Below are 14,462 nucleotides of genomic sequence, written 5' to 3'. Positions count from 1 at the left end.
CCGGGGTACCTATTTAAATGCTGCTATTTTCTGTTATACTTATAAGGTGCAGGGAAAACTGTTGTTGGTCGTTTATCACTAAGGTAATCATGATTATGTTACTAGTAAATGGTTACCTTACTGGTACATCATGATAAGATGTACATAGAAACATTAACAATTTGTTTGTTATGCAAACCCCAGCTTGGGAATCTCCGCCAGCAGATTTTAAGATTATGGTTATTGAAGGAAAAAAGAACCAGACAAATCCTCCTCTGCTACGTAACATTACACAGATGCATATAGAAGCAAACTTGGCATCCGACAGCTTCACTTACTTCACAGATGGATCAGTAGACCAGCAGGGACAAGAAACCAGAGCTGCAGTTAAAGCAGGAAACTCTGTAAATAGTTGGAGGCTCTCAAATGGGTGTTCGACTTTACAAACAGAGATGCCAGCCATTCAAAAGGCTTTGGAACATGCTCTTGCTGAACACCGACAACATGTTATCATACATACAGATTTGAGAACCGCCATTGAAACCTTGCAACAAGAACACATGTGATAACATACATCTGATCACAAATGTCGTATCATTAATGCTAACACTCAAACGACAAGGCCGACGGGTACTTATCAACTGGGTGCCAAGTCATGTGGGAATAATAGGAAATGACATTGCACACGAAGCTGCAAAACTTGCAACTAAGAGAAGAAATGTTGACATTTACATACCACAGAGTCTATCACAGTTTAAGAAAGTAATTAGAAACAGAGCAATGCAAAAGATGTACAGTGACCACAACACAGTAGTTGCAACATCAGGATCTGCGGGTTGGTACAAGAATTCAACCAACTACGAACCACTTAGTTTGATGAAAGGGAGCAGTAGAGCAACAGAAATACATTTACATCGCATCAGGCTTGGATACCCAAGTGCATGGGAAATAGGCTTACAGGTTCCGGAAGATGAGAGGAAATGTCAGCACTGTGGAGAAATGCCCGACAGACCACTGGAACATTATCTAACACAGTGCACAGTTACAAACCCATTAAGATTTCAACTTAGATTCAACAGAGCAGAAGAAGTTGTTAAACACATATGGCAAAATCTTACTGAAGCGATCTTACGAGTCATAAATACTCATACTCCGCCCAAGTAAAACAGAAACAAGCAACACTTAGTGGGCAAGCCAGAGGCTTAGGGCCCGCGCAGGAATATCCCTGCAAAAAAAAATAACAATTATGTCAAATAAGCAATATACCTATAGTAATTATTATAAAACTGAACTACAATATGCAGACGTCTGATTAAGACCTTTAATTAATGTGCCTTTTGTTAGTCTTTTTGCACTAGACCTCACAGAATGAGTATGAGATGAAATAATTATAAAAAAGTTGTATGCAATAACAAAAGAAATGATAGAATAGTAAGTTTTTAATTAATAATACTGACAAGCTGTATAATTATGTGTTTGAGGTAGTTTTGCGTGGCAAATCTCCACCCACATTTTATCCGTCGTCCATTATGACAACACAGTTCAGCCGGCAACTTTTGAGTTAATATTAACAAATGAGTTAGTATTTTGTATAGGTTTATAGTTTAGTGTGGGAGATTGAAGGATTATGTGTCCGCCGGCAGATGAGGCGCGGCGAGGCCGAGGGTCCGCTGTTAGGGAGAGGTCGCTCTCTAGCCGTTGCCGCCTCTGGCTCATTCAAAGAGTCGCGGGAGAGACGAGGGAGTAGACGCTCTTCACACGCCACTCCAGGGTAACCCTTCTGCTGAGTTATTGTTGCACGGGATAACGTGGGGCCCTGTGCGGATTTGAGTGCCTTACCGTACGTAACAATAGCTGCAGTAGTTTACGGAGACTAAGTAACTTTGGTAAGTTTTGGTGGGTACCTTTGTTATGGCCTCCATACCCGTCCTGTGGCAAGGTTCGGGAACTGGACCTCACTGTTCCTTCAACTAGGCAGTTAGAAAGTATTACTCGAGTTGAACGTGTATATTGGCAGTGTTACTTAGGTTGTAGTTTCTTGAAAGCTCTAGATCTGCTGTGGAATATGACAAGTTAGTCACACTAAGAGTTCAGGAAGGACCCCCGAAGTTGATTTCAGCCAAGTAATTTGCTTCTTTGCCGAGCTGTGTGCACCTAACTTTGACATTAACTTGACTCATGCTCTGGACTGGTGTTAGGGCTATAGTCCCACAGTGGACTCTGGCACCAAAGCTGCGTGTTTAGCATTAGGTCCCGGTAGTGCAGTCCGGTTTGTCCTCGACTCTCAATCTAGAATTCTGGGTTCGAATTCCGGGCGGGACAGAAATGGGCGTATTTCTAATGGCACTGTTTACTTAGAAGTAAGTAGGTACTCAGGAGTTAGCTTGTTGTGGTGTTGCATCCTGGTCAGGGTCAGTAATTCGAACTGGGGGGGTGGGGGTGGACCTCGATATAAGCCTAGCTTGGATGAATACCCGAAATGCTATGCGTACTAGTGGCTTTATGTATTGTATGTACTACCTCTATCTTTAAATCTAACAGAATGTTTGTACTGTAACTCTGCAACTATGTATGTACTGTTCCTAAATAAATTATTATTATTATTATTATAATAATAATACTCTGGCTGCCTGTCCTCCGGCACAATTAATTATTGTAATTAACGTGAGTTATGCCGGTAACGGCTGAATTTCAGTACATAACTAGATGTGGCTATGAAGCAAATAATTTACCACAAAATTAGTTGAATTTCATAGTGGGATTCGTTAAATTTTATAGGAGTCCTAAATTTATCTATACATGGTGAGCCTACTGGTATGATGCTTTCTCATAAATACCTTAACTGTACAAGGTTAGGAACTTGCCTTTATTGGTTTGTGACATGACTGACCCTGTCTCTCTCGTTACTGTTAGCATCCCCAAATATGAGCTTATTTTTCAACTGCTGCCATAATCTTGATCTTGAGGTTATCTTGAGATGATTTCGGGGCTTTAGTGTCCCCGCGGCCCGGTCCTCGACCAGGCCTCCACCCCCAGGAAGCAGCCCGTGACAGCTGACTAACACCCAGGTACCTATTTTACTGCTAGGTAACAGGGGCATAGGGTGAAAGAAACTCTGCCCATTGTTTCTCGCCGGCGCCCGGGATCGACCCCGGGACCACAGGATCACGAGTCCAGCGTGCTGTCCGCTCGGCCGACCGGCTCGACCGGTAAAGCCACTCGGTAATGTACCCGAGTCTGAGGGCCACCATCCATCTAATGGGAATAATGGAAACGGGAAGCTGGTGGCTTGTTATATGCACCCCCCCCACCCCCACATTTTCTGATAATTTTTTCCAACTGAATTTTTAACTGCAATATAATGCCTTGGCAGTTAGTTTTAGCGGGTAGGCAGTTCCATGGGTGGCCTGTGGGTGAAAAATCATCTCCCATTGTCTGTCCTGCATTGTGGCTTGTTGAGCTTGAAGCTGTTTCCCCGTGTATGTGATATGTGATCTTTTAAACAAGTGGTCTGGATCTTCCATTTTATTTATTTTAAATTTGTGTAAAATCTGCCGTGTCATGTCTGGTTTGTAGTGTTAGTCCTGTAGCTCTCAATCTTTCCTGGTATGAGTTGACTTGGAATGATTTTAGCACTGCATTATACAATACTTTCTCTCAAGAAAGGTATATTGTCTTGAAGATGAGGGCTCTGCTTGGATACACTAATCCAAATAGGGGGGGCACAAGATTTGTATTGAAGAACCACATTATTTTTCTATGTCAAAGTCTCATTTAATTAATGTTAGTTTTTTATATATGCAGGTTGCAACATAATCTGTTGCCTTCACTGAAATACTCCCACTTATCAGATTACTGTATTTGAATTTTGAGCCAGTGTAGCTCAATTTTTAGCTACATTGGACAGACAGATGCCCAATTTTTTTTTCTTTATATATATAAATAATATATACAACAGTTCTTATATTTTTATACAGCCACTAGCATGCATAGTGTTTCAGGCAAGTCTTAATCCTATGTTCCCCGGAATATGACCCGCCAAATCATTTAACAATCGGGTACCCATTTTACTGAAGGGTAAACAGAGGCAACAGTTAAGGATTGGCACCCTTTAGTTAATTTGTCATTGTTGATTATAGTAAAGTTCTCTTGTGCATTATGCATCCTGCTCTTGATTTGACCCTTAGTGCCAGTAGCCCACCAACTTATTAATGAATGTCACTGGGAACAGTCATATTTTTTCCTATGGCTCGAATATGTGACCATGAGTATTTTTGTGCTGTTTTATAAAGTGCTGCAGTATATACTGTAGTGGTGTATTGGAACCATCAACTGGGCATTATTTGGATAAAGAGACAAGTTTGCTGTGCTACTTTGGTACAGGATAAATTAATTGCTTTATTTCTAATTATTCTTGAACAGTTGTATATTTAACAGAAGTAGTACTAAATGGTCTGATGAACTTGTGGCTCATGGCCACATACTTGACTCATATTTCACAATGATAAACTTTCTAGAATGATAGTGAACAATTCTTTAGAAATTGTAGAAAATTAAATGGTAGAAATAGGAAGATACAATTTTTTTCTTGGCTCATTTGGTCCTGCTAGGCTGATTTTGCCTTCTCATGTGGCAGTGCTTTTGTATGGATACTTTTAAACTTTAAATATTAATATTCCAAGGACTTGTCTATTCCTTGACAAACATTTCTTGCCAGTGATAGAAATGTTCTTTACTCTTTAATGTCATTCAAAATAGGAACAGCTTCACTGCACTAAAATCTTGCAAGTGTCTCACAGATGTTTATAAAAGACACTTTAAATAAACTATGGCATAATAAACTATTATTTCAGTAGCTGGTAAAACCCTGGAAACAATTTGAGATCAAATAATACTGTATTACACATTTAATTTAAAAAAAAAAATTGAGTAAATATTACTGTACCGATGATCATTATTTCCCGAGGCTTTTTTATTCAATATGTACAGTATTGTATTTATATTTATGTAATATATTTTGTATTTTTAATGTGTACTGAAAGTAGGTAAGACTTAATATTTAATAGACATAACGTTGTACCTTTTTAATTATTCCCCAGATTCTATATCTTGCTTTAACAGTTCAAGTTCTTTTTACATTATTACTACTACTACAAAATTTTAATATTTTCAGAGTGCGCTGTTCACACAATGGGGGTCGAGTGCGAGCAGAACCTCGACCGTTTCAGAGGTCTGTTGAAGCAAGAGACACTCACACTCTCAGATTATTGTTTGAAGTGGAAGAATATACTGAAGTCAACCACAGATATTCCTGAAGCTATTGAGGGGGATGTCATGGTTGCTGTTGGTATGTATATCTTTTTTTTTTTTTTTTGGTAAAGGCAAGTACTGTACAGTATATAGGTTGGTAAACACTGCTTGTGAAATCTTGTGCAACAATCAAATTAAAAATCAATAGTATAATGTTTTGTGGTTTACAAATACTTGGGCTTGATACGTATGTAGTTCTATGAGGGAAGCACAATACAGTAATATCTCAATTTTTGGGGGCTCAGTATGTGCTCAGTTGCTCTGTCTTTTTTGTAATGCCAAATTTTCTTTTATTCATGTAATTAAAATAATGTATACAGTATAAAGAAGCTAGTTAAAAATACAAATTAAATACTACAAAAAACAAAAGTGCCTCTTAAAATATATACTGTACTGGCAATGAATAGGAAAATGAGATGAAAGTGAAATAACAAGAGGATGTTAGACAGAAAGCTAGAAAAGAATCAAAGTGTAAAATGCAAGGGGACCTAGAAAATGACACTATTATGGTGCAAGTAAAAATGCCAGATAGGCAGAGGAGCCAGAACCACAGAAAAATATGCAACATTTGTGCATATTTTGAAACTGCATTCACAGCAGAATGGGGGGGGTGAGGATGAGCACACTACCCCTACTCTGCCTTCCCCCCCCCCCACCATTTCCTCCCCCACCATTTCCTCCATATAGCTTGGACCAAGTGTAACTTCTGCCCCAGGGATATAGTGTTACCCATTTGTGTGTAGTATGTTCATGAATACAAATTGAATTAGACAAGGAGGTAGATCTACAAAAATGGCAGAACTATAACCACGTATAACATTAATGATTATAATAGGAAACTTGTATGGATACTGATATTTAGAAAAGTGATTGAACTTTTCTAATGAGATGGATTAGGGTTAGCTATATTGCTAAAGCTACCAATGGCATTTTGAGGTACAATACAGGCCGTTCCAACTTATAATGGCTTTCATAAGTCATCTGTTTATAACTAGGAACCAGATTTCCCCTATGAACAATGTTTTTGTGTTGATTTAGGGGCGACGACAATCGTGGGATCGGATGCGCCCCGGCTGCCCGATACCGGGAAATAGCAGAGGGATGAGGTCCCTATAGTCTCTTCAGGCCATAGACCCTGCAATCTCCTCAGGCCACATATTTTACTCTTTAGGCCACGGACATGACAGTTGAAGCGGAAGGTGTGGCGAAGGATGTCATGATGGACATCTTCGTCTCTCGCACCTGCCCCGTCAAGGAGAACGGGAACTGTGAGGCGAGGAATATTCAGCCTACAAACAGCACTCTGTAGTCTGATGCGAGCACTATGAAATCGAGGGCAGTGAAGGTGTTCCACTGTATCCTCCTGGGTCGGACACCACTGGTCACAATAAACGGTGGTGCACTGGCGATAAAATCTCTGTCTGTATGGACTGTTTTGCCGCAATTTGCACAGCGTGCTGCATTACGGTAGGTGAGGCGACTGTGGCCCAATAGATAAGCTTCCCTGTGTAACATCGTAACACAGGGAAGTTGTAGGGCTGAACCTGATACGAAGTCCTGTGTAGTGCCACCCAGTCAGGGAGGGGCCCATTGAACTTTACACGGACCATGGATGTCGGCCCTGCTGCTCCGCGAATCCTTGTAACTTATAATAATCCCGCTGATGCACCCCCTAACACCTGCAGAGCAGCCTGGATGTCATCCACATCAACATCAACACTGGTCATTTGGGGCAATCTTCCCATACCGGGCCCAAGACTCCTCCTGTGACAATACCTGTCGGCACCTGACAGGCCAGTCCCCCAGCTTAATAATGTCGGATACACGGAGCCTCCTTTCTGATGTGTAGCTTCAGTGCTGCACCCCTACCCAGGGTATGTATGGTCTCAGGCAGGCAATGTGGCCACAATACCAAAGCCTCAATTGCTGCACCTAAGGTACGAGGATTTGCAAACACGCACTGACCTGATTCTGACTGGATTAGGACAACCACAAAAGAGGTATGGGGTACCACAAGACTGAGGTCTTCTGAAGGCGAAGACATTCTCTTAGCATCTCGCTCTGGGGCAGCATCAGCCGACTCAATTTCAAGCAGACGTTTTCCTCTCTGGGACTTGTCAACATCCATGGCGCCCCTGCTCGGGGAGGTGTCCATTAGGGAGGCTCCGGCCTCCCCTGGTGCCACGGGCCCCTTGGGTAGCTGCAATGAGCACACACTGGCCCAAAGAAGCCAGCTGAATTCAAAGATGAGCTCCAGGTAAGGTGTGGAAACAAAGTCCTGCCAGGAGCATTCAATCCGGGTGCCACGATGGCCGACCTTCGGTCGGGAATCAATAAACTTATTACACCATACAATACACCATGTTTTGTCATATGAACAATGGTGTACCTGTACTGGTATTATGAATGGGGTGATAAATCTCGGCCACCAAAAATCAACATATCCAAATTTTTGGGACACACACTAACCTTTATTTACCTTAAATGATGGAATTGTTGTTGTCCTTTGATTTGATGCTTTTTGAACAAAAAGTTAAAATAGGATGAGGTAGCAAACGGTGATGGTGATTGGGCACTCGGGCCCAATCACCACTCTTCCTTCCAGGTCATTAGTGAGGAACTTTTCTTCTATAACAACTAAAGTATTGCATTAGTAGCACTATTCATGGTATGTATAGAGGATATGGGGCTAGGATGGGAGCTTTGAGGCTGTAAGATTATTTGTAAGTTGCAAACCTCCATATGTAGTATGACAGCAAGTAGACTAAGAAGGTAAAGGTAATAGTCATTTACAGCCCCTATTGAACACAAGGCCTAGGAAGAAATGATAAATTCAACCGAAACCTGTCTACAGGTAATGGAATGACTAGAAAAGCAACGTTAACAATTCAAGCAGGTAGTGCATGGAAGAGAACAGAACCAGAAAGCTATGGGAAAAGTAGAGAGTCTGGGCATGGAGGCTTAACAGAAGCACTAGATCATTATTGAGTATAAATAAACAGGAGTAATTAGAGTGGCTACAGTTGTACAAAACCACTAATGGTATCCATTGGTGGCAAATGACACAGTAGAACCAGCATAAAGCAATACAGTAGTGAAGAGGAAGTAGAAGAAGCAAGATAACAGTAGAGCCAGACCAGGGATCACCAGGGCTGCTGAAGGATGCTGCTGGGGTATTTGCCTGCTAAGATTTTCAATTAGTTTATGGAGACTGAAGAGCTTTTGGAAATCTGGAAAACTACAAAAACATTCTGATATTAGAAGTTAGGGGGGACAAGATGAGGCACTAAGCTATGGACCAGGGACCCTGACAAGCATTCCGAGCCACGTACTGGCTTGAGTAATCTGGCAAAAAATAATGGAGCTCGTGTGGCACAATTTAAAAGCAAAAGATTAAAAACAGTCGGTTACAAATACTGAAATCGGGATGTATATTGCTACCCTGTAGTTGCCAACGTTAAGCGTGTACTAACTTGATCAGTAGCTGGTCCTAGGCTGAAATTCCAATATAACATAATGCTTGTAAGGTATAGATAAATAGCGCACAGCTATATTCCTTGGATCTAGCAATATAATGCCTTGTACATATGCCAACAGATTCGGCCTGTTTGTAAATTTTTACGTGGGTTGCAGAACACATTTTATTATTAATAATGATTGCTTTATGTTAAGAATGGTTGTTAAAGTTCTAAGTTTGTACAATTTTGGTAAGGAAGTATAATTTCTACAGGTCAAGCTGAACTCCTGATGAAAGAACGGTTTTCTCAGTTCAATGGTCTGATTGATGATTGTGAATTTAAACGTGGAGAAAAGGAGATCAAATACCTAGACCTTCAAGGGTTTTGGGATATTATTTACTTTGAGGTAAGTTTTGGTAATTTGTGATAAATTGTTTATTAGTTACCGTAGTAAGGATACATTATGGTTTGTTTACTTTTATTCATTAGTTCTGTCTCAAGATCATTGACTTAACCATGACTTTATGATAAAAAAGTGTTTCCTTTATAAACACTTGTGGAATATAAACTTTAAAATAAAAATATCATTGCAATAAACTATTTTTACAACTCTTTCTCTGCATGTTGTCGACACTTTGATCTTTATTTGACCAACTATGGTTCTGTTAAGATTGCCAAGTGTAGCACAGATATATCCCCCTTCCCTGGTGATTTAGTGAAGGTATTTAGATAATTGTATTGACCTGAAACTTATATTTGACCATAAAACTAGGGTTTCCACAGTATCGACATTGGATCATGTAACCCCTTTGATTGCATTTTTAGTCTTCAATTATTATACCAAAGAGCCCATCCCTCTAACAGCCTGGATAACTAGTTAGACTGAAGAGGGTAAGGGAGTACAGTACCTGACTTAGGAAATAGGGTTGCATTCTGAGAAGTCAGACTGGAGGGATATTTGCAGATAACAAAATTAATGAGGAAAGTAGACAGGAAAACTGTAGTGCTGTAGGAAGAACTTGCCAAAACTCCAGTACACAGAAAGAAATTTTGGAAATGGTGAAAGACCAAAATCTATAATACTGGAATCAGAAAGAATGATTTGGGAGTGGACATAAGCTCATAATACTGAATTTTAATTCAGTATTTAGTGTACATTTAGTGTACATTTGACCAGCATTAGAACATGCAGTACTGGCATGGGATATGACCCCAGGATGCCCGCAAAAAATACTTTAGAAATTATGGTGTTTGCTACTAAGCTTAATACCTGATTTAAGGTGGTTACATTGAGGTTAAGAGAACTCAATTTAAACCCTAAAGGATAGTAGTACTGGGGATATTATCACAACGCAAAATTAAAGCAGGTTGCGGGGTACTTGATGCCAGGGCACAAGTGTTCCCAACTGTATAAATATCATGACTACCTTAAGCATAAATAGTAAGGGATTGTATGTATTTTAGTTTACAAATACTAAAATGAACATTGATTTGGTGCTCACTTGATCTATTTCATCTTGATATTTCTAATTAAAAAAAATTGACTTCATGTTTACATCAATAATAAACCTTACGTGAAAAAAAAATTGCAGAAGGCCTATTGGCCCATATGAAGCTGCTCCTATTTATAACCACCCAATGATACTCGTGCTCATGTCCAACCCACGCTTGAAGCAATCAAGGGATCCCACCTCCACGTTATGCAGTAATTGGTTCCACAAATCAACAACCCTGTTACTGAACCAGTATTTACCAAGGTCTTTCCTAAATCTAAACTTATCCAATTTATACCCATTGTTTTGTGTTTTCTTGTGTTGATACTTTTAACACTATCGCGCGCTGTAGAAATGACATCGTGAGCCATTCGGTGCAGGCAAGCGTGCAGCGACACCGAAAAGTGTATACTCATTTCAGTTTTCTCACCTTAATTCTCGTGCTATATCGTTCGTTTTGGTATCATTGTGTTCACAATAGAATTCCCTACAGGGGTACAGTATATGCATATAAGGTCTAAAAGCCCGGCGTGACTCCCCACAAAGCCTAAAGTCGGCCAAGTTACCCGTGAACCAGCACCAATTGGCACACCAGCAGACTAATGTATATACTCGTTCAGTTTGATAACAAATTTTTGTGTTACGTGTTTCATATTGGTATCAAATTGTTCGCAAAATGAAGGTGTGTTTTAAAACTAGTACCATAATAATAGAACAATAAATGGAATTTTAACAAATATTTTAAAATTTGGACGCTCGTCACCACATAATTATTTATATATTTCCAGTGTTCTGACACCAATTTTCATGTTATGTCTTTCATTTTGGTATCAAATTGTTCGAAAGGCGCTAGTCCCATAGTAATAGAACAATAAATGGAATTTTAGCAAATATATTTTTGCTAAAGTGCATACTCATTTCAGTTTTCTCGCCCTAATGCTCGTGCTACATCGTTTGTTTTGGTATCATTGTGTTTGCAATAGAATTCCCTACAGGTGTATATGTATATAATGTCCAAAAGCCCGGTGTGACTCCCCACAGCAAAACCTAAAGTTACCTGTGAACGAGCACCAATTTGCACACACCTGCCTGATGTGTATACTCGTTCAGTTTGATAACATCAATTTTCGTTTTGTGTCTTTAATTTTGGCATCAAATTGTTCACAATATAAAGGCACATATTTTAAAACTAGTCCCATAATAATAGAGCAATAACTGGAATTTTAACAAATAATTCAAGTTTGGATGCTCATCATCACAAAATTATTTATATCTTTCCAGTGTTCTAACATGAATTTTCATGTTACATCTTTCATTTTGGTATCAAATTGTTCGCAATCAAAATGTGCACATTTTAAAACTAGTCCCATAATAATAGCACAATAAATAGAATTCTAATTTTTTTTTAAATTTTGCCAAAAATGTATTTATAATCGTTAAAGTGTTCTGACATCGTTTCATGTTACATCTTTCATTTTGATATCAAATTGTGCACAATTTATAGGTGCTCATTTTGAAACTATCCCAAAGTCGATCGGATAAAAAAGGAATTTTATGTAAATATTTTATTGTTGGACTCAAATAGTGTCAAGAGATAGGACTCTGGAGAAAAATTTAACAAATTTTAACTTTTGGACTCTCTTGGGTGCTCATCACCACAAAATTATTTATATCTTTCCAGTGTTCTGACATCAATTTTTGCATCACGTCTTTCATTTTGGTATCAAATTGTTCACAATATAAAGGCGCGTATTTTAAAACAAGTACATAATAATAGAACAATAAATGGAATTTTAATATTTTAACTTTTGGACACTTTTGGATGCTCATCACCACAAAATTATTTATATCTTTGGGAAACTTTGGGAAGAGACCTTTATTGCTTAGTACAGTCTTTATGAAATGAGGGGTATCCAACATTGGATTCATTAGGGGTAAAAATGTCTTAGGTTTTTAGCAGATCACATCTCTTTAGAATGTAAGAAAATTGGATACTATTTGATCTAAGCCATCATTAGATACACGCAGAAATGAATGAAAAATTTGTGTATGAGTACATCGTACTTCCTAATGTGATATATTTTTAATTATACTATATATAGAAAATTTATGCATAACAAGTGTGTGCAGTGTACAGCTCGTTTACATTGTTCATTTTAATAACTTTTAGGACAGTATGTGAATGACGTAGCTGTAAACTATATTAAACATTTCGCCTTTCTATTTTTTTTTTTTTTTTTTTTAATGCAGGTAGAAGATGTCGTTAAGAAGTTTGGTGGGCTTGAGAAGACCAAAAGTAATGGTTGGAAAGAAATAAGATGTTCACCACAAACAAATTTAGCCCCTAAGGTAAGTTTAACAATTTGAAAGTATTAAATTTTTTCTTTGGCTATTATAATGTTAACCCCTGGGCTGCTCTGGGCCTTTCTGCCCTCAACACCGCCACATGCAAAGGGGAAAAAATTCTACATTTTTTTATGGTTTTATAAGTTAATTTGTGTTCCCTGAGTACAAGGAAAAAAAATTTGTTTACCAATGATGTAAATGAGTCGACAAGTTCGCCGATGACGACACGTAACATGATCGTTCGTGTAAGGTGGTTGCACCCCGAGGCGTCGCACTTGGCACTCAAACTGCCAAAGTTGCTACAAATTTATTTTCACAGCATTATTTACAGTATCTATGGCATCTTTACAACCATTTTTTCACTTATAATCTTAACTATATTGTTACTTGATGTTGTATTGTAATACAACTCATAAATTCAATACACACTCGCATATTAGTGTCACAAGTATGTGCACAAAAATATTGTATTTTTCAAGAAATATAAAATGTATTATTTGTTTTCAATATATACTCACACAATATGTACTGTACATGGTTTTTGCACCATTATTGGACATTTAGTTGTCCTGGAGAGTGTGGTGCTTGTTGAAACAGAGGGACTTCACAAGCTTCGCTCCATGTTAACATCATTTTACGTTTGTGTGGTTTTGCACAATACACTCACTTTCCATTTGGTGGTAAATTCCTGATTTTGTGTGTCAGAAAGGCCTCCCTGAGAGTGAGCCTGGGTGTGGGAGCATGGTACAATACTTTTCACAATGAGCCTTTGTATGCCAGGAACTACTTTGCCAAACTTTTCCAGTAATTGTCACTACAATAAAATTGAATGCATGGAAGAAAAACATCTTGGTCCACCTCACTGTTTTCTGTACACACTTAACTGTCCCTACCATCATGTCACACTTATCCACCTAACGCATGTTTGTTGTAGTCCAAAACACAATCTGGCTTGTATATTATTTGTCTGGTAGTTCAGTTCACCTTGCTGCTGTCCACCATTGTACCACTATATGTGGGTATGTGGCCCTGCGGGCTGCTCCAAGCAACAGCCTGGTGGACCAAACTCTCATAAGTCGAGCCTGGCCTCGGGCCGGGCTTGGGGGTAGAACAACTCCCAGAACCCCAATAAAGCAGGTATCAAGCACTGTGAATGGTGGTCAACAAGTTCACTTCACACCTGTCTTTCCACTGCACTGAAAGCATTCCACCAGTTTTTCTTAGCTCACAATCACCTAGCTGCATAGTAGTGTCAAATACTGGCATTTCCCTTCGTTTTGGCTTTACTATGCCCCACACTCCAGTTCTATTGTCAAGCAAGAACCTAGTTATCAAGGGACTGGTATAATAGTTGTGTGTATAATATGTGGCCCTTGTTGAGCCATGGTGCAAGCAGTGTCTTCACCACACTACCTGAAAAACCATGTTGGTTATTAGCAGGAATGTCTACATTGGTAACAGAATACGGAATCATATGTAACCCAATTCTTGTTTGTCACAAAGAATTTCAATCCAAATCTGTGTCGTTTGGAGGGAATATACTGCTTGAAGGTAACACGTCCTTTGAAAAGCACAAGGGATTCATCAATCTCCAGCTTCTGAGCTGGTACGTAGAAATCTCTGAACTTCCCAACAAGTTAATTCAGAACGTGCCTCATCCTCCAAAGCCTATCATCTAGTCTTCATCACTTGTAAAATGAAGACACCTGAGGAGTATCACTAATCTGTCTAGACATTTATTTGTTGAACAATGGTATTGGAACAGTCTGGTCTGGTATTTGCTTCAATAAGCTATGAGGACGTGTTTGACACAATGTTTCGTCAACAAACACAGTGCAAAAAATACATACATTTCACCTACAGTTGTATCTTTCCA

General features: G+C 39.0%; 1 protein-coding gene across 4 annotated transcripts in view; it reads left to right on the top strand.

Moving 5' to 3' along the window:
* Positions 1-1,626: 1,626 nt before the first annotated feature.
* LOC123745396 (disks large-associated protein 5) overlaps positions 1,627-14,462 on the top strand; it is a 28,553-nt gene continuing 15,717 nt past the window's right edge. Inside the window, exons 1-4 of one of the 4 annotated variants that reach the window (XM_045725909.2) lie at positions 1,627-1,750; positions 5,153-5,326; positions 9,020-9,153; positions 12,491-12,589. In XM_045725909.2, the coding sequence (XP_045581865.2) occupies positions 5,170-5,326; positions 9,020-9,153; positions 12,491-12,589 (390 nt within the window). In that variant the 5' untranslated portion in view covers positions 1,627-1,750; positions 5,153-5,169. Of the gene's footprint in view, positions 1,866-5,152; positions 5,327-9,019; positions 9,154-12,490; positions 12,590-14,462 lie in introns of all 4 variants that reach the window. The other 3 variants (XM_045725908.2, XM_045725907.2, XM_045725910.2) reach the window with 3 other exon arrangements.

This window comes from Procambarus clarkii, chromosome 44 (assembly GCF_040958095.1).
Source record: "Procambarus clarkii isolate CNS0578487 chromosome 44, FALCON_Pclarkii_2.0, whole genome shotgun sequence".
Taxonomy (NCBI): domain Eukaryota; kingdom Metazoa; phylum Arthropoda; class Malacostraca; order Decapoda; family Cambaridae; genus Procambarus; species Procambarus clarkii.
This window is presented reverse-complemented; position numbering and strand designations above follow the sequence as displayed.